The 25,306-nt window shown below is 44.7% G+C and overlaps 1 protein-coding gene across 2 annotated transcripts in view; it reads left to right on the top strand.

The window, feature by feature from the left end:
• Nucleotides 1–20,983, top strand: part of SLC18A1 (solute carrier family 18 member A1) — a 39,009-nt gene extending 18,026 nt beyond the window's left edge. For both annotated transcript variants that reach the window (XM_079955078.1, XM_079955079.1), the window contains exons 7-16: nt 2,901–2,990; nt 4,937–4,980; nt 5,068–5,128; nt 8,099–8,194; nt 12,935–13,013; nt 13,494–13,545; nt 15,580–15,643; nt 18,002–18,121; nt 18,587–18,720; nt 20,243–20,983. In XM_079955078.1, the coding sequence (XP_079811204.1) occupies nt 2,901–2,990; nt 4,937–4,980; nt 5,068–5,128; nt 8,099–8,194; nt 12,935–13,013; nt 13,494–13,545; nt 15,580–15,643; nt 18,002–18,121; nt 18,587–18,720; nt 20,243–20,356 (854 nt within the window). In that variant the 3' untranslated portion in view covers nt 20,357–20,983. The remainder of the gene's footprint in view (nt 1–2,900; nt 2,991–4,936; nt 4,981–5,067; nt 5,129–8,098; nt 8,195–12,934; nt 13,014–13,493; nt 13,546–15,579; nt 15,644–18,001; nt 18,122–18,586; nt 18,721–20,242) is intronic.
• The last annotated feature ends 4,323 nt before the right edge of the window (nt 20,984–25,306 follow it).

Here is a 25,306-nt window from a genome sequence, read left to right as displayed (position 1 = left end):
CTCCTGACATATGGTTGTCAAGCCTCTGCTTAAAGACCTCCAAAGAAGGAGACTCCACCACACTCCTTGGCAGCAAATTCCACTGTCGAACAGCTCTTACTGTCAGGAAGTTCTTCCTAATGTTTAGGTGGAATCTTCTTTCTTGTAGTTTGGAACCATTGCTCCGTGTCTGCTTCTCTGGAGCAGCAGAAAACAACCTTCCTCCCTCCTCTATGTGACATCCTTTTATATATTTGAACATGGCTATCATATCACCCCTTAACCTCCTCTTCTCCAGGCTAAACATGCCCAGCTCCCTTAGCCGTTCCTCATAAGGCATCGTTTCCAGGCCTTTGACCATTTTGGTTGCCCTCCTCTGGACACGTTCCAGTTTGTCAGTGTCCTTCTTGACCTGTGGTGCCCAGAACTGGACACAGTACTCCAGGTGAGGTCTGACCAGAGCAGAATACAGTGGCACTATTACTTCCCTTGATCTAGATGCTATACTCCTATTGATGCAGCCCAGAATTGCATTGGCGTAACACTGTTGGCTCATGTCAAGTTTGCGGTCAACCAAGACTCCTAGATCCTTTTCACATGTACTGCTCTCAAGCCAGGTGTCACCCATCTTGTATTTGTGCCGCTCATTTTTTTTGCCCAAGTGCAATACTTTACATTTCTCCCTGTTAAAATTCATCTTGTTTGTTTTGGCCCAGTTCTCTAATCTGTCAAGGTTGTTTTGAAGTGTGCTGTACTCCAACTCCCATCAGCCTCAGCCAGAATGGCCAATGATGAAGGATGATGAGGACTGTAGTCCAACTACCTCTGCTGGGCTACAGGCTCCTTCTCATTACTGAGTCTTCATCACCCAAGCCCAACACACACTGTCCACTACGCTGTGTTTATCCACTAGCCTGCTGCTAAGTATCACATTCCTGTGGTCCCTTGAACCACTATTTCTAATTTGTGATGCCCACTTAGATCCAGGCAGGTTGTTTAGTTATGTCACAAACTGTATACAGTATTCTGCTTGATGGCAATAAAAACCTCAAAGCGGTTTACAGAAAGAATAAAACAATACAACCATCAGATGAAAACACACAGAGGTAAAAACAACTTCAGTATTTAAACTGTTATAAACAATAAAAATCAATGATAAGCAAAAAGTCAAATTAAAACGCATGCCAACATTCTACTCGTCTGAACAGACTTGCCTAAACAAAATTGTTTTTAGCAGGTAATGAAAAGAGTCTAGTGAAGGTGTCTGCCTTACAGTATGTCAAGAGGAAGGGAGTTCCAAATCTCCATGATGCCGTAAGCTCTCAGGGGCTTAAACTAGCCGATTATCTCCCCACTTTCCCCTCCTCTCTGTCTCAACGATAGACTCACAGTCTGCTCACCTTACAGTACCTGCTTCCTCCTCCTCCTCTTCTTCCTCTTGTCTTCCCCAATTCATGCTCAACGCTTCTTGGGCGCAGGGATACGACTTGGGGCAGGGGGCTGTATGAAACACTGTAAGAATGTGTAAATGTGCACTGATGCCTCTGTATGAACAGTAACAGTATTAATAAATGGGAGATAATAATAATAATAATAATAATAATAATAATAATAATAATAATAATAATAATAATAAATTTTATTTATATCCTGCCCTCCCCAGCCGAAGCCGGGCTCAGGGCGGCTAACAACACCAAAACAGTGCAACATTATAAAAACATTATAAAAGTTAATTAAAATCCAAATTGATGGCAACCATAAACTAAAGTTTTGTAAAGATTGCCAAAGGAGGGGGGTCAGGCTGCGCCCTGAACAAAGGCCTGGTGGAACAGCTCTGTCTTGCAGGCCCTGCGGAAAGATGTCAAGTCCCACAGGGCCCTTGTCTCTTGTGACAGAGCGTTCCACCAGGTTGGAGCCACAGCCGAAAAAGCCCTGGCTCTAGTTGAGGCCAGCCTAACCTCTCTGTGGCCTGGGACCTTCGAGATGTTTTTATTTGAAGACCGTAAGTTCCTCTGTGGGGCATACCAGGAGAGACGGTCCCGTAGGTACGAGGGTCCTGGGCCATATAGGGCTTTGAAGGTTAAAACTAGCACCTTAAACCTGATCCTGTACTCCACCGGGAGCCAGTGCAGCTGGTATAGCACCGGATGAATGTGATCTCGCAGCGAAGACCCCGTAAGGAGTCTCGCTGCGGCATTCTGCACCCGCTGGAGTTTCTGGGTCAGTCTCAAGGGCAGATCATAAAGAATAAAAATGATTTGTCCAATCCTGCTAGCAACCTCTCTCCCCTCCACTCCATTGAAGCGAACTACCTTCATTCTGAAGGGACGCGGGTGGCGCTGTGGGTTAAACCACACAAAGCCTAGGACTTGCCGATCAGAAGGTCAGCGGTTCGAATCCCCGTGACGGGGTGAGTTCCCGTTGCTTGGTCCCTGCTCCTGCCAACCTAGCAGTTTGAAAGCATGCCCCCAAATGCAAGTAGATAAGTAGGTACCGCTCCGGTGGGAAGGTAAACTGTGTTTCTGTGCGCTGCTCTGGTTCACCAGAAGCAGCTTAGTCATGCTGACCACATGACCCGGAAGCTGTACGCCGGCTCCCTCAGCTAATAAAGCGAGATGAGCGCCGCAACCCCAGAGTTTTGCCTGGCTGAAATATATCCTTGAACTCGGCTCAAGCCTCTACCTTTGATCTGCATGGAGGGCAGAGTGTTTGCTTCTGCATAGAAACTCGCCTACTGTACAATGCCAGCATTCACATTTGCTGTTCCACCCAGTTTTCCTCTGGCTCTGCTGGCTACTGGCCACACGAGGAATGCCGTCCTTGGGGGTGAGAAGGGTTCCCCACCGCTATAAACCTCTTTCTGTTTCTATGGTTGCTTTTTCCAACACTGGCAGTGCTGATCACCACTGTTTTCCTTGCAGTCGGTGCTCCTTTCGGAAGTGTCATGTATGAATTTGTTGGGAAGTCATCTCCTTTTATGATCTTGGCATTCTTAGCTCTGTTGGATGGAGGTGAGTAGCTCTCTGGGGTGTCATGCAGTGGGGCAGTTTGGCAAATTTAGGCTCTGGACTTAAGGGATGTGTGGGGCAGGACTCCCTTCAAAATGTGTTGAGCCAGCTGTGATGTATTTGAGGACCCCCCCCCATGTTCATTTTGGTGTGTAGGGGCATGGATACCCTATCATGATGACCCAACTAGTGGCAGGATCAAGGCAACCGTGTGGCTGAGGCAAGCTGAGCTACAAATATCCACACCAAACATTTAAAATCCATTTAACACACAGTTAAATTACATGGCTTATTCAAAAGAACCCTGGGAACTGTAGTTTTGAGGTGTGCTGGGAATTATAGTTCTTTGAGGAGTAAAAAAGGTAAAGGACCCCTGGACAGTTAAGTCCAGTCAAAGGTGACTATGGGGATGTGGCACTCATCTCGCTTTCAGGCCGAGAGAGCCTGTGTTTGTCCACAGACAATTTTCCAGGTCATGTGGCCAGCATGACTAAACCGCTTCTGGCACAACGGGACACCGTGACGGAAGCCAGAGCACATGAAAACACAGTTTACCTTCCCGCCACAGCAGTGCCTATTTATCTACTTGCACTGGTGTGCTTTCGAACTGCTAATTTGGCAGGAGCTGGGACAGAGCAACAGGAGCTCATCCTATTGTATGGTTTCAAACCCCAACCTTCTGATTGGCAAGCCCAAGAGGCTCAGTGGTTTAGACCACAGCGCCACCTGTGTCCTTTACCTTTACTTTTATGAGGAATACACTATTGGTCCCAGGATTCTTTGGGGGAAGTCAAATGCTTTAAATGTGCCTTAAGTGCATGTTGTGGATTGGATCTCATCAGGCTGCAGTCCTTCAATAATAATAATAATAATAAAATTTTATTTATATCCCACCCTCCCCAGCCGAAGCCGGGCTCAGAGCGGCTACCAACAGTAAAAGTAACACAGCATTCTACAATCAATTCATTCTAAAATCAATTCAGAATCAAATTAATGGCAACCGTTGGGCTAGAGTTCTATGAGGATTACCAAAGGAGGGGGTCAGACTGTGCCTTGGCCCAAGGCCTGGTGGAACAGCTCTGTCTTGCAGGCCCTGTTGAAAGATGTCAAGTCCCACAGGGCCCTTGTCTCTTGTGACAGAGCGTTCCACCAGATCGGGGCCACAGCTGAAAAAGCCCTGGTTCTGGTTGAGGCCAGCCTAACCTCCCTGTGGCCCAAGACCTCCAATATGTTTTTGTTTGAAGACCGTAAGGTCCGCCATGGGACATACCAGGAGAGGCGGTCATGTAGGTACGAGGGTCCTAGGCCGTATAGGGCTTTAAAGGTTAAAACCAGCACCTTAAACCTAATCCTGTACTCCACCGAGAGCCAGTGCAGCTGGTATAGCACCGGGTGAATGTGATCCCGCAGCGAGGACCCCGTAAAGAGTCTCACCGCAGCATTCTGCACCCACTGGAGTTTCTGGGTCAGTCTCAAGGGCAGCCCCACGTAGAGTGAGTTACAATAATCAAGTCTGGATGTGACCGTCGCGTGGATCACAGTGGCTAGGTCAGGGCAAGAGAGGTAAGGAGCCAACTGCTTAGCTTGGCAGAGATGAATATATTTCCCTTGAAGTAAATATCACTAAACATAGTGGGACTTATTTCTGGATAAATTTGCTTAGGATTTGACCGCCCAAGCTCCAAAGCCAAATGAGAGCCGAGATCACAGCCTCACCATACATTTAACTCCCATGACTTTTCCCCCTGCAGAGAATCTTGGGAACTGTAGTTTGATAAGTATGCTGGGAATTGTAACTCTTGTGAAGGGTAAACCACAGTTCCCAGGATTTGTGGGGAGTGAGTGAAGCAATAAATTGAAAGAGAGGGAGCATCAAAACATCACCATTAAGAGCAAAGTTGAAATGACATTCCAAGCAAAGCAAGCCAGTAACAATATTTCTGTGTTAGCTTTACAGCTTTGTATCTTACATCCATCAAAGATTTCGCCTGAGGTAGGTACAACATACACTTATTAGTTTTTTAATTGTTTTAGAATTATTGCAAAAAATAAAATCTACCTTTTTCTGTGTGTCTTCCAGAGTACGAAAGGGACTCCGCTGTTGACCTTGCTAGGAGACCCTTACATTTTGATTGCAGCAGGTAAGTCACCATACCTTCTTCCTGGATATTTGGGGTCATGGATATTCATCACTGGAATTTGGATATGGAGCTGGTGAAAGGAACATTTTAATAAACTTCAGAAAATATGTGCACCCCTCCCAGAAACAAAACTAAACCCCAAGCATCAATCAAGGGGAAGGGCAAAACAAACACATTTATTAATAAAATAAATTAATTAAAAAGCAGCTCCCTTTTCTAAGAACAGGACTAGCCGACATGTGGCCCTCCAGATGCTTCTGGACTAAAACTGCCACCATCTTGATCACTGGCCATGCTAGCTGGTGCTGATGGGAGATGTAGTTCTGGAGGGCTGCAGGTAGCACCAGCCCTATCATTGGGCATGAGGAGGCAGCTGCCTCAGGCAACAGATGCTCTGGAACAGCAGCAGCTCCATTCTTCTCTCCTGCCACATGTCCCCCTTCTGAGTCCTCTAAAGTTGTGGATACTGTAAAGGTCCTCCTGCTGCCTTAGGTGTGGTGGAGAAGGATGCCCCACCACCTTGTTGAAGTCAGATTCACCTGCCAGTTCATTCACCTTCTGGACATTTAAGGGAGATGCATTTTCCCCTTTGCCTGGGGCAGCAAAATGTCTTGGGCTAGCCCTGGCTGCAGGTGAGCCTCCCCTGTTTTAGTGAACCTTTGCTCCTCTGAATCTACTGCTTTTGTCGCTTTGATTCTTTCAATGAAATACATGCCGAAGGAAACAGCGGAAAGAAACAAGATCTGTTAGGTTGAGAATAGGGAGGTCCCCATTTTCATTTGCGGTGGGAACTTACTGGTATTCTGATTATTGATTAATTCATATTGCCAAAAGGGGCTTCAAAATATGCTACTTCTGGAGCTTCTGGGATTCTCTACACCAGGCGTGGGGAAGCTGTAGCCCTCCAAATGCTGTTGGACACCCAACTCCCATCAGCCACCGCTGGCATGGACAATGGTCAGGGATGATGGGGGGGGGATTGCTTTTTTTAAAAAAATGAAAATTTATTGGCATTTTCAATAAGAACAGACAAAAACAACAATTAAACAAAAAATAACAAAAATACAAAAATCCAAAATTTAAAAGAGAAAAAAAAATTTAAAAACACGTATAATTCCAATTACTTATTTTCATTTAACTTATTTCTCAGACCTCCTCACACCTCCCCTTCTTGTATTCCAATTTAAATTATTAATTCAGCAAATCCTTATTATCCAAATTTAAACATCGATACTTAAACATCGTTGCTCATTCTTAAGCATTTTTCCTAAAGTCGACCAAAATTTCCCTTCCACGGCTTTCCCCAGTTCCAAACAAATAGCAAAGCAAAATAAAAACAAAGCAAGTTATAATTATATTACCCTTTGGATTCCCAGACTCCACCCACCCCCTTCCCGGTTTCAGTCCCCAACAAGTGTTCATCAGTTGAATATCTTGTTTAGCCTGGAGATCTCACATCCGAGGCTTTTAAATCTCTTTCAGTTCCTCTCTGCCAGCCTTTTTGATAGTCCTTAATGTTGAACCCCAAATTTCGGAGAGGCTTCGGCCCAACAGGATCCATATTTTTTCCAGCCAGCCCTCCATTCTTAAAAATAGAGCCTATGGGGTACTCAAACATACTCCTTTCAAGTCCAAATGTCCCCAAAGCTCCAACTTCCACCTTGATCAAATTTATAATCCTTCGGTCTTCAGATCTCCACATAAGGGGATCTCTTGGTTTTAGACTCACCAATTCAGGCCAGGCTTTCCACATCAAGTTATTATTCTCCTTTGTTGCCTTCATGTCAGGTCACAAATTGTAACTCTCATTTGACATCTACGAAATTACAGCTCCTCCTTCCTTTTCTTCAGGGACAGCATATATCTCCTTCTCCATATTCTCATAACTCTCAAGTTTCTCTATTTGTCCAGTTGTATGAGCTTCCTGCTTCGAATCCTTATCAACCTCAACAAAATTGTTTACTGCTGAGGCCAGAGTTATGACACTTGTAGCCCAAACATCAATTTCACCTTGTAACTTTCCCAAGAGAACAAATGTTCTATCCAGTTCAGTCAGAATTTTCCTTCCTCCAGCCATTCTTGTAATGTCCTAAACCCCCTCTAGGGGGATTTTAGTTCCTTAATGTTTTTCAGCTCACATCCAATAGTCAGTTTAATTTGTATCAGTCCTTCTTTATTCTCAACAAATTGTAACAAATATAACCAACAGAAGTGGCAGAAACAAAGTTCTCTTTTTCCCTCTGACAGCCAATTTGACAGCTGTCAAATTCCTCATTACTTCATCAACAGGCTCTCTCGTGGGACACTCCCGGGTACGGGGGGGGGGTGAAACTTCAGCTCCCAAAATTAATCTTTTATCCTCCAGTAAAATTTCTTATGGTATCAAACCATGAAGGTTGAAGTCTTTTAGAAAAAATAAAAAGAAAAAGTCCTCTCGACCTTAGATAGCAAGTTCTTTGCTTTAAATTATCTACAAAGAGGGCGGGGCGGGCTTCCTTTTTAACCCTTCCCCGCTCATTCCTAATTTAACAAAGATTTTTTAAAAATTCCGAATTCCTTCTTACTCACGGGTTTTTACTTTAAAGTCCAATTATTCCAAGGAAAACGTCAGTGCTCTCCGACAATGGCTTGCGGCTTCACTCCGCAGAAGGAGCAATGTACTCACAGCACCGCGCCGCACCCCGTCCCCGTTCTGAAGCCTTTAAAAAGGCTCCTTCGCAGTTTGGGGGGGCGCAAATGGTGCCCGCCGAGTCACCAGGTTCACAGGCATCCGCGCCTGTGATTTTTAAGGGTCCCCGCGTCGCCACCGCGGACAAGACCCGATCCTGAGGAGCAGATTCCCTCCGGAGCTCGGAGGGAATCCACCATTAGCCGATGGCGCTAACCCAGAAGTCGATGGGGGGGATTGCTTTGCCTTTTGCTTTCTTAACAAGAATGGTGACCACGCAGGTATCTCTCATCTCCCTCCAGGCTCAATCTGCTTTGCCAACATGGGGGTTGCGATCCTCGAAGCCACTTTGCCCATTTGGATGATGCAAACCATGTGCTCCCCAGAGTGGCAACTGGGTAGGTTCCTTTTTGTATCCTTCCTGGCTATCAGTTGGCAAAAGCCACTAGCCTTTAGCCAAAGGGGGTGGCTGATAGGTCTGAAGTAGCCGGGGAGTGACTTTCAGGTGATTGTGAGGTCTTTTGGGGGGGGGACTTTTTTGGGGGTGGCAGGTGTTGGGATGGGGGTTGGCAGCCCCCTGCCATTCCTCTTGAGCTCCCTAGCCATTCTAGGTCTCTGTGTGCCATGCATTCTACTTTGTTAGCCTTCTGCCCTCAGATGTGGAGGTTAGACACTCCCATCACTAGCATTGAGGTAAAAGGACTTTGAGACAACCTACTTATTTGAGAATTCATTCTGATTTGTTTCAAGGGAGATTAGACAATGTTGGCTATTTAATGAAAATTCATTCCAATTGGTTTCCAGATAGATTAGAAGAGGTTGGCTATTTACTGAGCACTCATTTTGATTCCTTTTGTGTGGAGTTAGATGCAGTTGGCTATTTAATGAACACCTGTTTTGATTGTGGTTGTGTTTTTGTGTGTGTGTGTGTGTGGAGAGGTTAAACAACATTCTGTCAAAGCTAGCATTATCCCACACTTTCTACTACCTTTCCTCATCACTCTCCTTGTGATCTTTTCGGAAATTGGTCCGCTGTGCAAGACTGGGAAGGCTGATTAATTGCACACCGTGAATTTGCCAATGCGTGATTTAATCCCACCTGAAAATAGCTGTGGTCTGGAAGTGCCCCAAGAGTCAACTTGCAGTCCACTTGGCTTCAATATATGGAATAGATGGGGCATTATGTTCACCTTATGACCTGGGCCTGAATGTGCATGATTTTGTGTGCAACTAGGTGGGATAGGACTTTTCCATACATGCCTCCAACTGCTAATTTCAAGAGGAACCCAACCCACCCCCATCAACACAACTATATCAAACAACATGGCTTTTGAAGGTGCACCTACAGATTTAAAATAGCAACAACAAAGGTATCTTCAGAGGCACAGGGATGGTGACTCGGTACATGGCAATTACGTGCTGCCTTGGAGACTGGCTAATGAGATGAAATTGCCTACCTTTTCTGTAAAACGCCCCCCCCCCCGAAATTCAATTTGGGGAGGAGGGGCCTAGGGAGATGCTCTCAGCTATGCTTTCTTCCCAAATTAAATTGCTACCTAGGCTCAGTAGTGCTCCCGAGAGCCACTAATCAAGTTAACTACCAGTTAGTCAGCAGGAAGCCTTGGCTAAATGAGGGCCTGTGAGCATGACCTTTCTGCTCGCTTCCAAGAACAAGCAGTGGAGCAAAGAAGGATGAGAAGAATGTTACAAACGAGAGACACAGAACCTGTGAAACATGGGAAGAAGAAAGAGGAATCGTTATTCTGAAATTGAGGATAAGATCTATTAGTGCAGAGATGGGAAGCCCTCCAGATGTTCCTAGACTACCACTATTCCTGATCACTGCTGCCTGGGGATAATGGGAGATGAAATCTGACTACATATGGAAGGCTGCTGATTCCTCATCTCTGCATTAGTGGCAAAGATCCTACTGCTCTCTTTTCAGGGCAGTTGCCTTGTTTGGACCATGAACAGGAGACTATGCAGAACAATGGACATCTGGGTGCCACCAGATTGGTACTGCAGGACCTTGGATAGCTCCAAGATGACAACTTGCTCCATAAGGGCTGCAGCTGTTTGAGAACTTTTTATCCTTTCTTGCCAGCCTATCCCCCCAGACTCCTACCCCTTCATGAACAGTGGAGAACCTTATAGTCCTCTGCTCTGGAGCCTGGCACTTTGTCAACTCTCAGTCACTTCCCATCATGTGTGAGATACACGTACACATCAGCTGTGTTACTGGCACACTGGTTCAAATCCCTGCTTGTTATAGTTGTCCACTGCGTGATCCTGGGCCAGTCATTGAGTTGTATCCAATGTTAGTCCTACTAGTAGACCTATTGAAATCAATAGACCTAAGTGTTGGTTGTCATTGAACCATGTATGTATGCCACCTTGAACTCCTTGTAGAAAAAAGTGATATATGAATGCAATAAATAAATAAATAAATAAATAAATAAATAAATAAGGGCAATAAAATAATAAAGAGCCCCAGCTCATATGGAGCAAGCCTTATGAGGAACAGCTGAGGGAGTTGGGCATGTTTAGCCTGAAAAAGAGGAGACTGAGAGTAGAGAGGTGAGCCATCTTCAAACATCTCAAGGGCTTTACACGGAAGATGAAACAAGCTTGTTTTCTTCTGCTCCGGACTTTAAGACTCGAATCAATGGATTCAAGTTACAAGAAAGGAGATTCTGACTAAATGTTAAGAGTAGCTTTCTGACAGTAAGAGATGTTTGACAGTGGAATGGGCTCCCTCAGGAGGTAGTGGACTCTCCTACCCTGGAAGTATTTAAGCAGAGGTTGGATGGCCATTTGTTTTGGAATTTTTTGGTTGAGATTTCTGCATTGCAGGGCGTTGGACTAGATGGTCCCTTGCAACTCTACAGTTCTAAGATTCTATGAGTACAATGGAACCTTAAGCCTGATTAATTAAAAATGGTTCCAGACCAGTAGATAAAACCTAACAATGAGCAAGTAGATTGTAACAGCTGTAACAGTACGCGGGTGGCGCTGTGGTGTAAACCACTGAGCCTCTTGGGCTTGCCAATCAGAAGTTTGGCGGTTTGAATCCATGCAACGGTGGTGAGCTCCTGTTGCTCTGTCCCAGCACCTGCCAACCTAGCAGTTCGAAAGCACACCAGTCCAAGCAGATAAATAGGTACCGCTGTAGTGGGAAGGTAAATGGCATTTCCGTGCGCTCTGGTTTCTGTCATGGTGTTCTGTTGTGCCATACAGAAGCGGTTTAGTCCTGCTGGCCACATGACCCAGAAAGCTGTCTGTGGACAAACGTCGGCTCCCTTGGCCTGAAAGCAAGATGAGCGCCGCAATCCCAGAGTCTCCTTTGACTGGACTTAACCATCTGTTGCACTCAGGTTGCATTTGTGGTCTTTGCAGCAACATCTGGTTGGCCCAGGCATTCCCAACCTGTGGCCCTCCAGCCTACAACTCCCATGATCCCTAGCTAACAAGACCAGTGGTCAGGGATGATGGGAATTGTAGTCCAAAACATCTGGCGGGCTGAAGGTTGGGGGTGCCTGAGTTAGCCACTGTGAGAACAGGATGCTGGACTAGATGGGACTTTGACCTGATTAATCTTATGTTCTTAAGGCTGACGAATGACATCATCATCATTTTGAGTATTTTTGAACTATTGGCACAGGGCATTTTTCAATTATTGCTTTTATTTGCCTAACCTGGTGTTTCACAAGCAGAAGAGCATGGATTTTCCCAGAGCACTGGCAAGATAAACATAAGGGTTTATCTTAGAGGAAATTAAACACAAATGGCTGGGTTTCAGTAAGGATGCTGTGACATATCCAGGCAAACAGAGGTGCCTGCAGCACATTTGTAAGCCGGGGGAGAGTAAATTAAAGCTAAGCAACTGCCAACCGACAGCCTGTCAAATATTTGATTTGGATTTAATTATAACTGCAGATCAAATTGTTGTTCTCTTGGTCCGGAGCATGAGGCTGAAGTGAGGGAGGAAATGGGTTTGAAAAAGGGGTCTGCCATGAAACTTGTTTTGAATGCAACTTAGGTATGGAATACCTATGATGCCCAGGGATTCAGGAGTATATCTCAGTCAAGATTTTGCAAATGATCAAAGGAGCTAGGGGTAAGATTATCTCATGACACCTTCAAAACAAGGAGACACAGGAGCCTCCCCCAAGATGAAGATGTTGTTTGACTGCATCTCCCCATCATCCCTGACAACTGCCTATGCTGGATGGAACTGGTGGGGGTTATAGTTCAGCAACATCCAGGGAGCCAGTAGTGGGGAAGTCTAGTTAAGGCAATGATACCAAGTCTGATTCCCACCTTTCACCACAATTGGCAACATGGAATCTAGTTTTTGTTATTGTACATGCTCCTCTTTCTCCCCTTAAGAGTACTTAGGAATAGCCTTACTGGATGGCTCATTTGGTCAATCATCCACTTTCCAGTTGTGGCTATTCAGATGCTATTCAGACTGGGCAACCCAGTCAGATGGACGGAGTACAAATACATTATTATTATTATTATTATTATTATTATTATTATTATTACTACTACTATTATTGAAATCCCACAAGCAGAGATTGAAGGCCATGTTTAGGGGATGGTCTCCTGATAACTGGGAATCTGTGTTTGTGAATGAGATACCCACCAGAGTTTTGAGAACATGATACCTGTGCAGTTTGGAGAGGAAGTGGATAATAATAATAATAATAATAATAATAATAATAATGCTATTATTTTTATATGCCGCCCATCTGGCTGGGTTTCCCATCTGGCAACTGGTATTCAGCCAATAACACCATTATAGCTGGAGGTTTAATTTTGTTATGATGGCTAATACCCATTGTTAGACAGGTCCTCTGCAAATATGTTTCATCCCATTTTAAAATCTTGTCCCTCCCCCTCTCTATAAAGAAATAAATATATAGGGACATATCTTCAATGCATACATATTGGTTTAACAAGACCTATTGTCCCTGACCATTGTTAGAGGATTGGCCTCCTGTAGGTGTCTGCTGCTGCATTTATGTATCTCTGCATGTGACAGGGATTTAAGGAAAGGTCTGCGAGGTCATTCAGTCCCTTTGCAGAAAATGCCATGTGCTTTTATTTCAGACTGATGCTTCTCTGTTTTGCAGGGGTAGCTTTCTTGCCTGCTAGCCTGTCTTACCTCATTGGTACCAACCTCTTTGGGATGCTAGCCAACAAAATGGGGCGGTAAGTGGAGGAGCCCAAAGATGTTTGAATCCTGCAAATCCGTGAGCCACTTTTATGACTTTTGGGAAACACAGGAATTGCCTTAAAAACCTATTCGTACCATTGCCCCATCCATCTCGGATGCTGACTGGAAGCAGCAATCCAGCCTTGGACGTTTTGCATGCCAAGTTTAATAAAGGCTTCCCCTTTCATGCTGTTTTTTCCCCTAAATGAAATAACGTCAAACGTAACCTTTATTTGTAGGGCTGCAAATCCAGCCCCCTGTTTGCCCCCTTCTTTCCCTTTTCTGGGTCAATAGTACCCTTTCTGAGATGTACAACCAGAACTGCACATAGTATTCCAAGTGTGGTGTCATCGTAGATCTGTGTAACAGCAGCATGAGATTGTCAGTTTTATTCAACCTGCTTAGCTTCAGAAAGGTTGCTGTGCCCTTCAGATCATGCTCGGATCTCTCTCTCACCAATTGCCTTTTCTTTATAGGTGGCTCTGCTCACTGATTGGGATGGTGGTAGTGGGAGTCAGCCTCCTTTGCGTGAGTACACTAGTGAATCTGTATTCCATGACTGACAGGCAGAGAAATCAGCTGTAATGGGGAGCCAGGCCAAGAAGCTGCAGGGCCAGCTTAACTCTGGCCCTCTGTGTTATGAGTGGGAAAGGAATCCTGGAAGAGAATTTGGTGGCAGCAGACTAGTCAAGAATTTTCTGTGCTATGAACTGAAGACCAGTGATCCATCAGGAAAGCAAAATCCACCCCCCACCCACGCAAATAGTAAGGCAGTAGCCCAATTCAGACTTAGGTTTCTCTCCACTGAACAGTGGTTTGCTCAAGTGATGAATTAAAGTCATTAGCCATCTCCTTCCATGCCCATCTTTACAGGTGAAACTCGGAAAATTAGAATATCGTGAAAAAGTTCATTTATTTCAGTAATTCAACTGAAAAGGTGACACTAATATATGAGATAGACTCAGATATGTCAAGCCTTTATTTGTTATAATTGTGATGATTATGGCGTACAGCTGATGAAAACCCCAAATTAACAATCTCAGAAAATTAGAATATTAGATGAAATCAGCAAAACAAGGATTGCAAATAGAGCAATATTGGACTTCTGAGAAGTAGAAGCATGCATATGTACTCAGTACTTGGTTTGGGCCCCTTTTGCATCAATTACTGCCTCAATGTTGCGTAGCATGGATGCTTTCAGCCTGTGGCACTGCTGAGGTGTTATGGAAGACCAGGATGCTTCAATAGCAGACTTCAGCTCTTCTGCATTACTCGGTCTCATTTAATATTCTAATTTTCTGAGATTGTTAATTTGGGGTTTTCATCAGCTGTACGCCATGATCATCACAATTATAACAAATAAAGGCTTGACATATCTCACTTTGCATGTCATGAGTCTATCTCATATATTAATTTCACTTTTTAAATTGAAATTACTGAAATAAATGAACTTTTCCACGATATTCTAATTTTCTGAGTTTCACCTGTATATGAATCATCAAGCCATGGTTTCCTACCATGTCCAAACCAGGAAACTGTGGTTTAAGCACTCCCCATGTCATGACCCATGAAACCAGCAGCAATCCAGGCACAGAGTCAGACGCTGCAGACTCACCAGATGAGCAGCAGGAGCGTGACCTTGAACATGCTGCAGAAGATCAGACGACCTCTGGATCCGAGGCTATCCAGCAGGGAACCCCTGGAAGAGCCTTCTGTACCACCAAGGCCTATAGGGCCAGGGCCAGGACCCTCCCAGGCACCTTTCCTTGAAGAAACAAACTTCAGCTGAAGGGCTGGAATATCGTGGGATGGGCCATGGATGACTTGCTGGAACCCTGAATAGGGACACTCCACACTGTGACATTTTTGTCGCAAGACTCCTAATCAATGTCATTCTTGGTACCTGAGTCGTCATGTTGGATTGAGATGTGTTCTTTCATTCAGTGGTGAAGCTGCCTGCTCTGGCACCGGGGGAGGAGAGCAGGCAGGGGTGTGGCTGGCGCACACCCCGCAGGGCGGGGCATGTGTCCTGGGGGCATGTGTGCTGCCTGTGGGGGCGTGGCGCCCAGCACGGTGGGGGGGGGGGCGTGCGGCGCGTGCCCGTGGGGGACGGTTGCAATGGCACCCTCTCCCTGATGGTGCCGGGGGTGCGCTTCCCCTGCCCCCCACCTCGTTCCTCTGCCAGTGCTCTCATTTCATATCCAGGTGTTGAACTCACATATCCATGCTTTTAAGTCTGTAAAGCAGGGGTCGGCAGACTTTTTCAGAACTTGTGGGGGGCTGGACTATATTTTGAATGGGGGGGGGGATGAATGATTTCCCATGCCCCACAAATAACCCAGAGATGCATTTTAAATAAAAGGACACATTCTACTCAAGTAAAAACATGCTGATTCCCGGACCGTCCGCAGGCTGGATTTAGAAGGCGATTGGGCCAGATCCGGCCCCCGGGCCTTAATTTGCCTACCCATGCTGTACAGGATATAAGAGGCAGGGCACTGTTTTGGCTTTTTTATTGTCCTTTCCAGGCCATACCCCCATCTCATTTCTTTCGTTCTACAGGTCCCCCTGGCTCAAAATCTTTATGGACTCATCGGGCCTAATGGTGGGGTTGGCTTTGCCCTTGGTAAGGTTTTGAAGCTGTCCACATGGAGCAAAAACGCATGCTGAAAAACAGCCAAACAGCTTTAGAAAGGCTGGTGGGGAAATTGCAGGCTTGAAGTTAAAATAAAAGATCCAGCTTAGCATGCCAGGAAGAAAGGTCATGGGGCAGTCTTCTCCTGGATATGCGGCTTTTCTGGATGTGTGTGGGGTTTGACATGAAGAAAGTATTCCCTCCTACAATACCCCCACTTGCAATCCAAAGTGGTGCAGTCCAGGATGAGGACACATGCACTGTCTGAAGGCCCTTGGATTTTGAGAAGGGCTGGAGGGGAAGTCACTATCGTCCTGCATGGACAGGGCACTTCAACCATCAGAGGGGACCCATCCTTGTTCTGGCCAGGAGCCCACCAGGTTGGACCCTTGACTGTCCACAGTTGAGATACCTCCAGACTGTCACTATTTTGTGGGAGGGATTCGAGTGCATTGTGCCAATTTAGGTTTGCACAATTAAACTGGATTAAAGCGCTTGTGCAACAAATCTACTTTTTAAAAGAATTGGAGTTTGAAAAGTGACAGGGAGGTGCATTAAAAGGTGTGGAATGAAAGAATAATGCTAAATAAAGACTGAACATAGTCTAACCTCTGCATTAGTTTTGTGCAAGCCAAACACTGTTCCAGCAGGCTGTTCTTACATTGTTAAATGAGGATGGTTGTTCAATAAATAGTTTGCCTCAGGAAGTCCTTGGAATAACAGGGGTCATAAATATGGATGAGAGAGGCCCCTTGGCCCTTTATATTCTGCAGCAGCAGGAGCTGAGCAAGTCTAGAAAAACTGTTGTATTTTTAGTGGTGATAACTGCAGACAGTAGAGACTTCTACTCTAGAAGAGAGAAGGAAGCTGAAAGGAACAGGTACTGCAGGAATGGAAGAGTTTCCTGCATTTCATCCTGAGCAACTTGAATTCCCAAGACTTGCCTTTTATACAGTTCACTCCCTTGTGAAATCTGAATACTGGAGATGAATGATATTTTCGTAATACATGTTTACAAATATATCCCCTGAACTTTGGGTCGGGGGACTTCAAAATCAGGGCAAAAATGTGACCCATTTTGGGTTGCGACTCCGAAATCAGTAAAAATATTGCAGTCTTTGGCTGGAGCTACACAGATAAAGAAAACGCTACAGAAAAACATGTTATACAAACTCTTAGCGACAGATCACTGCTCTACAATGCCATCTGCTGTCGCATGTTTACAACGCAGTTATAGCACTATACCTTATTTTTCCGTGTATAAGACTAGGTTTTTTTCCTATAAAAGAATGTCAAAAATTAGGGGGTGTCATACTCTGGGCCATCTCCCCCCATTTTCTTAAATCTGAGTCCCCCAAAATAGTCTTATGCATGGGGGCTTTGCTATTGGTATAACAGAAATACGTTCCTTTGATATACATCTGGCCTTCTGCATCTCAGCTTTGTGTTCATCCTCAGTCTGCACTGAAGAGACAGGGTGACTGCAACATTGGGATAAGAGAGAAGAAACAAACAAACAAACAAATGGTGCATCCTGGACCAGGAAACGCATTCTAGTTTAGTTGACTTTTTGCATCTGACACACAAGCAAGGAGCTTAAAGGGAGTCAACAGATGAGTTATTCAGTGTTGCCATTTCAGGTTTTTGTGATGGGGCAGGGCAAAGATTTTGGGTTGCATCGAATGTTAGTCATACACAGAGTAGACCCACTGAAATTCATGGACCTAAATTTGTCGTCCTCATTAATTTCTCAGTACTCTGAGTATGACTAATACAAGCCTTTGCCTCTATGTGCCAGGGAAAATTCCCAGGGTAATTCAAAAGGTCTGCTTGGAATATATCTTCTAGACTGAATTGCATAAACATGGTGTGTTAAGAAAATGGGGGAGGCAATGTATTTTGGGGTTATTTGTTGCAGTTATTTCATAGCCACCATATCTAACAACCAATAAATTTTAAGTGGAGATATTATTTTTTATCCCAGCTTAGATACAATAAAATTATACATATATATGATTGCTTCACAATGTTTCACAGGGATTCATTAATATAATCAGTGCTTTTTTCCTGGGGGATACACAGGGATATGCATACCCCTAAACATTTTGTAAATCTTTGTACTTTTGTCCATTTACTGTATTTATTTCCCCCGATTTGAACTATAAAATGGTGATTTTCTTGAGTCAAAATGAGAGTACCCCTAAACATTTTTTTTAGAAAAAAAGCACTGAATATAATATAATAATATTAATATTTCAGAACAATAATCACATGTGGTTTGAAACCTGGGCTATGGTTAAATTCTACGTCTCATGGCATTTCCCCCCCCCCTTTTTGTTCTGGGAATAGGTATGGTGGATTCTTCAATGATGCCAATCATGGGATATTTGGTGGACCTCCGCCACACCTCTGTCTACGGCAGTGTCTATGCCATTGCTGATGTGGCCTTCTGTATGGGCTTTGCCTTTGGTATGGATGAGTACTCAGCCGCCCTGTGGTTTCTTTGCCTATCGGTTGTGCCCATGTGCTGTTCGTTTCTAGCTTTTAAATATTTACTCCAACCAATACACCATGCTGGCTTATGACTGCTCTGACAGCATCATGAACACAAACCATCAAGAATGTGTGATAGAAAAGGACATTTGGAGGGGTCCTCAGGCTGCAGTAGAACATTTGGCCTTTTTTTCTAATTTCAACTGTAATTTCCCAAAACAAAAAGTCACCTCAGAGAGTCTATTGTGTCCCTTGCCCAACTTCAGAACAGATGCAAATGTAAAGTTTTCTTCATCCCCCCGGCTCCCAATCAGCCCATTGTCTCTGAATATTGCACAGCTTCTGAAGGACACTGAATGTTGAAAACAGAATTTACTGCACAGCCTGAATGCACTTAGCTCACTGAATTAACTAAGCACTGATATTATTCTTTGCTTGCAGGTCCCTCTATAGGGGGTTCTCTTGTACGGGTCATTGGCTTTCCCTGGCTGATGGTCATCATTGGAGGGATCAACCTTGCATATGCCCCTCTCTGCTGGTTCCTGCGGAGCCCACCAGCCAAGGAGGAGAAGATTGTAAGTTCACCCCCGAGGGAGTCATCTGACCGAATCCAAAGGGTTCCTAGTCTTCTTGTTTATTTATATAAAACATTTTGGACCCCACCTTTCCGTAACATTTCCAAGGTGCCTACAAGCATCTGAAACCAATAAACCAAGTGATATCAGAAGGGGGGAAATTCCAGCAGGTGAAGTCCAAACGTAAGCAGCTAAAATATCCACTCTGGCCTGTGCCATTAACCAGGGGAGCAAAGAGCACTGGGAGACTGCTGCTGGATCCTGTAGAAAATGTGGATCCATTAGAATTAATCTGGAACTTAAGAAATACATAGAGCTGAAAGAGGAGGAGGGGGAAAGTGTAACTCTTCCAACTTCCACCTTCAGTTCAATATATTTTTCAAGGGAGAAAAGGGTAACATCCCACACTGCAGAAGAGATGACTGAGAGGCTGAACTTCCCAGGAAATTCATCATGGAAAGGGGAGGTCCTGTTTGGCCCCATCCATTGGCCAGAGAAAGTGCAGCTGCAGTGAGCTTGCTTAACCCCTCCTTGTCAAAAAGAACAATGGGGAGTTGCCCCAGGATTTCAGAACTGAGCACACTCTGGCCACATTCACCAGCCACGGGACTAAAGGTGGCTGGGATGGAGGTTTTTGTATTATTTGGACTGGCAAGCTTCCTTGCAAATAATCTGAACAAAGGGTTTGGTATGCATTTTCAAAATGAATCCCAATTAAGAAAATATTATAAAGTCATATTCATGCAGAGGCTTACGATGATCTCTCAGTGTGACAATTCTGTGCAAAACTGAAACTGCCAGAAGCAACCTCCAAGGAAAGGGGGGGGCATGACATTTTGTGCCTCCAGCGTTGCTCCCTCTGTAGGACAGATTGAGCTATCTATGCATAGCCTGTGCCTCTCTTGCAAATAGGAAAGATGATTGTGAGCAGCTTCTTGTTGGGTGATCTGCAAAAGTGAGCAAACATGTGCACACTCTGTTTCTTTAAGGCTAGTCTGTTAATTATTGAAACTCCAACCATGCCTTCCTCCCTTCTTTCCATCTGGGCTGCTATGTCCAGAGCACCCATTAACAGCAGCCTGCGTGTGGCACTGGTGCAACTCTGGCTACGTGCTGATCATATGCTTAAAGCATGAGCAAAACCTCCCCAAAGCATCCTGGGAACCATAGTTTGGTAAGGGTGCAGGGCATTGTGGCTCTGTGTGGGACAAACCAGGGTTCTTTGGGGGGAGTTGTGTGCTTTATATGTGTGGGTCGCACACAGCCTATGACTACAACTCCAGAGGGAGGGAGGGAGGGAGGGAGGGAAGGAGTCATTTGTATATTTGGTTGTACTCGGGCAGGAGTTCTCAGTGTGCCGTTCACTGGGGCAGGGGGACAACAGGACGTTTGAGACCTTTCCCCCTGAAGGGCCGAGCCAGTGCAAAAGACCTGGCGTTCAAGATCCCTTGGCCGGCACCTTACAATGCGTCTGATATTTTTTGTCCTATCTCTCCCCGCTACCCCCACCCCACTTCCAAAGGCAATTCTAAGCCAAGAATGCCCCATGCAGACCAGAAGCTACACCACGCAGAAGGCCCTCCAGGAGTTCCCACTCACAGACAGCAGTGATGAAGAAGCTGAGACTGAAGAATAAGAGCTGAGAGCGATGAGCAGAACCGAGACTCAGTCAACGGCTACGTTGTCAAGTCAGTGCAGCCCCAAGTCAAGTGCAGTACTCTAAGGGGTCTCCCTGGGATGTACTATAATAAATGGTGGAGGATGGCATTAGAATGCAGGAGTGGGTCCTGCAACAGAATGCTGCAGCCTGGGGTACTCCCTGCTCAGGATTCCAGCTCCTCCGTTCCATTCCTTCTCCCTCTGGCTTGCCAACTGGATTCCACCTTCATTCTACAGCCACTGAGCAAGTTGAGTCCTCATCAACTGTTCTTGGGTCCCCCCACCCCAAGATTCTCTCATACTTCTGCAAACTTTGAAGTTTCCCAATGCTTGCTGATGCCTCTTTCTTGTGTGTGGGTGGTGCCATTTTGGCAACATAAGCAATGACACTCCTACTCTGAACCCTGGAAACAGAGGGAATGTCAATTTATGTGCAGTGTGTAGGCAAACTAACACCCTTGCTTTGAAACACTTCCCATTTGCCATTCACAAGTTAAATATCTTCCTATGGCTATTTGAAACAAACAGATGTGGCCAGTCTCTGCGATTCATCTAAATATTGTTTGCTGTCTTATTATTGAGTGATTAAAGCTATTTGACTTATTCTTCTGCTTGATCCGGGAATAACGTCCTTTAGCAACCTCTCTGCATCAGGAGGGGTACAAATGTTTTAACTAAAATTAAAATAAAATCTCACACACCCCAAAGAGGGGTTTCTGACCAGTTGCAGGCCCAAACTTCTGCAGCTGTGAGTGCCAGAATTTGCATCATGAAGAAAAACAAAGAAAGAAAGGTTAAGAAAAACAGAGAGGTGGGGGAGTGAAAAAAAGGGGAAATTTCCCATCAGTTCACATTGATAATACAATAATCATCTGTACAGTTTGCCCGCAACATGTGCAAGGAATCTGTTCTGGGGGTCCACGTGCAAAGGTAAAACCATGGAAAGTCAGGAACCACTGGAAATGCCCCCTAATGAGGCAAAGGGCTGTTTATCGGGTTCTAGAAAAGATGTGTGAGGGCTCTGGAAGCTTCCCAGGTTATTCCCATGACCATTGCAGAGGCTAGTAAGCAAGGAAAACACATTGAGTGAACTGGTGTGTGGGGGGGGGGGGATAAATGGAGAGTGGGGAACTGTGGATATTCCCTGATCTCCATCTATTTATTTATTTCCCTCTGACCCGCGTAAGATTGCAATCACATATGCAAAGGGGGCATAAGTTACAAGCCCACTGTATATAAATCTATGTAAGCCATTTACATGTCCAAATACATATCCGCATGAAACTGACATATAAAAAATGTGTTCAACTATAGCAAGGATGGTGAGGTCTTCAGATAGTAGGTATTTATCCTTCCAGGCTCAAGGTATAAGTCTCTTACTACTCTTAGTTCAGGATTCACACAATGCACTTTTCTTGTCCTGCCTTTCGTCTCCATACTACAGGAATATACTTTAAAAGTCAATGAATACTTGCAAATATCAAGAAAACTCATATGGACAACAATGCTGATATCTCCTTCTTGTGAGAATGGGGCCCTTTTGGTTACCTAAATAACAGCACTCACACCTAAGGCATATATATATATATATATCAGACCATGATTGGTTCATCCAGTTCAGTACTGTTTACACTGACTAGCAGCGGCATCCAAAGGTTTCAGGCAGGCATCTCTCCCAGCCCAACCTGGAAATGGCAGGGATTGAATTTGGGACTTCTTGCATGCAAGGACGATGCTCTACCATTGAGCTATGGACCTTTCCCAATAGAGGGAAAGATGATAAAGTGGGACCTCCATTATCAGAAGCAGTGTATTCAAAGACCAGTTTGTTTTATGTGTACTATAAGAGCCTGTTGCCTTCATGTGCTGCTTGTGAACTTCCTGAAGGCATCTCATTTGTCTCTGTGGGAAGCAGGATACCCGAAAGGATGGGTCTTTGCTCTGATCCAGCAGGACTGTTGTGCTGAGAAACTCTAGAAGGCTTTGTTGCCTTTTTAATGCATTGCACACTCCCCACCTCTCCCCATATTCCATGCAAATCCCTGTTCTGAATCTTCTCATTTCACCTGTCCCTGGAGGAACTAAAAAAGACCCATCAGTGTGTGTCATGGGCTGACTGCACCTGCCTGTCTCTATCATTGAAGCAACCACAATTTCCATTTGAAACAGTCCAGGCGTGAGACTGGGAAGGGAATCAGGGCATCCTTGTTCATGCTGCCAGATTTCCAAAGGGACGTGGAGAAGAAACCTCTGAGAAAGGACCTGCATACAGATGGCTCCCGAGGCACTGGTGGTTGCTTTCTCTCCCTGCAATGTTTTTTTTTTAAAAAAAACTGTGAACAAGGACTGAAGGCATTTAAATGACACAAACTACACTGCAGCATTTTGTCCTGAGCAAGCACAGGTGCCTATCTCCTGGCTTGGTGATCTGGTACTCAGTGTAGGGATTTAAGGGAAGAACTGAGGCTCAATGGTAGAAGATATCCTTTGCATGAAGGTTCAGTCCCTGGCATCTCCAGGTAGTGCATATGAAACCCCCGAGCATTGTTTTGTGGCATTTCAGTTGACCTAGTAACGGCATTGCCTTAATAAAGATTTTTGATTTTTTTTCTCATGGCAAAGCTACATTTACTTTTTGTATTAAAAAAAAAAGGAATAGCAACTGCTATACTACTTTGAAATTAGCTGCAGAAAGTTTGCCAAACTACAAGTTATTGCTACAGGCTATTTGGTTATATGCCTGTTGTCTTTGTCCATGGAGTTTTCTTGGCAGGGATACTGGAGTGGCTTGCCAGTTCCTGCTCCAGGTGGATCACGTTTGGTCAAAACTCTCCACTATGACCTGTCCATCTTGGGTGGCCCTGCACGGCATAGCTCATAGCTTCTCTGAGTTATTCAAGCCCCTTCGCCACGGAAAGGCAGTGATCCATGAATTCATCATGCGAAAGGCGGGGCTGGATGAATCCCAAGCTGGAATTAAGATCGCCAGAAGAAATATCAACAACCTCAGATATGCAGATGACACAACCTTGATGGCGGAAAGTGAGGAGGAATTAAAGAACCTTTAAATGAGGGTGAAAGAGGAGAGCGCAAAATATGGTCTGAAGCTCAACATCAAAAAAACGAAGATCATGGCCACTGGTCCCATCACCTCCTGGCAAATAGAAGGGGAAGAACTGGAGGCAGTGAGAGATTTTACTTTCTTGGGCTCCATGATCACTGCAGATGGTGACAGCAGTCACGAAATTAAAAGACGCCTGCTTCTTGGGAGAAAGGCAATGGCAAACCTAGACAGCATATTAAAAAGCAAAACAAATTTAGGAAACATCAAAATTACAGTAGGTATAACATAAAGCCTGAGAGGTATTGATAAAGATGGTAAAAAGACACCGCAGGAAGATAATGTAGGAACAGAGCTCAAACCGTGATGGAGGGAAGTCAATTAATGTTATGTTGTAAATTGATATGGGTATGTGTTTTTTCTTTGATATATTTGTTTGATGCTGTTGTTTTTGTTTTGTTTTTTGTATTGTATGTTTATTTTCTTTTGTCTTTTGTTTTGAAAAAGAGTCTAATAAAAAGAAAAAAGAAAAAAAAGCAGAGACGTCACCTTGCCAACAAAGGTCTGTATAGTTAAAGCCATGGTTTTCCCAGTAGTAATGTATGGAAGTGAGAGCTGGACCATAAAGAAGGCTGATCGCTGAAGAATTGATGACTTTGAATTATGGTGCTGGAGGAGACTCTTGAGAGTCCCATGGACTACAAGAAGAACAAACCAAGAAGAACAAAGTGCTGGTGTTGACCTTTAAAGCCCTAAACGGCCTTGGCACAGTATACCTGAAGGAGCATCTCCACCCCCATTGTTCTGCCCGGACGCTGAGGTCCAGCGCCGAGGGCCTTCTGGCGGTTCCCTCATTGCAAGAAGCAAAGCTACAGGGAACCAGGCAGAGGGCCTTCTCGGTAGTGGCGCCCGCCCTGTGGAACGCCCTTCCAGCAGATGTCAAAGCGATAAATAACTACCTGACATTCAGAAGACATCTTAAGGCAGCCCTGTTCAGGGAAGTTTTTAATCTGTGATATTTTAGTGTATTTTTGGTTTTTATGGAAGCCGCCCAGAGTGGCTGGGGAAACCCAGCCAGATGGGCAGGGTACAAATAATAAATTATTATTATTATTATTATTATAAACCTATCCATTCTGAAGGAAATCAGCCCTGAGTGCTCACTGGAAGGACAGATCGTGAAGCTGAGGCTCCAATACTTTGTCCACCTCATGAGAAGAGAAGACTCCCTGGAAAAGACCCTGATGTTGGGAAAGATGGAGGGCACAAGGAGGAGGGGATGACAGAGGACGAGATGGCTGGACAGTGTACATGACCCCAGTCTAGCTTGCGAAAATCTATCATTTGCCAAATAATAAATGTTGGAAATGTAATGAGACTGAAGGTACTTTTTATCACCTTTGGTGGACCTGCCCGAAGATTAAAGCTTTCTGGGAAATGATCTATAATGAAATTAAGAAAGTTCTTAAGTGGACTTTTCCTAAGAAACCAGAGGCTTTTCTCTTGGGCATGGTTGGCCAATTGGTGTTAAAGAAGGATAGGATTTTCTTTATGTATGCTACCACAGCAGCAAGAATTCTACTGGCGAAGTATTGGAAGATGCAAGAACTACCTACTCTGGAAGAATGGCAAACAAAGGTGATGGACTTTATGGGACTGGCTGAGATGACGGGCAGAATCCGTGACCAGGGAAAGGAGACAGTGGAAGAGGACTGGAAGAAATTTAAAATATACCTTAAAAACTGTTGCAAAATTGAGGAATGCTAAGATGTCAAGGGGTAAGAAACAGAGAATTACAGCTGTAACTAAAAAATTAAAGGAAATTTAATGAAAGGGAATCAGGATAAATTGACCAAAGGGTTGCTA

Source organism: Podarcis cretensis (assembly GCF_951804945.1).
Source record: "Podarcis cretensis genome assembly, chromosome: 15".
Taxonomy (NCBI): Eukaryota; Metazoa; Chordata; class Lepidosauria; order Squamata; family Lacertidae; genus Podarcis; species Podarcis cretensis.
This window is presented reverse-complemented; position numbering and strand designations above follow the sequence as displayed.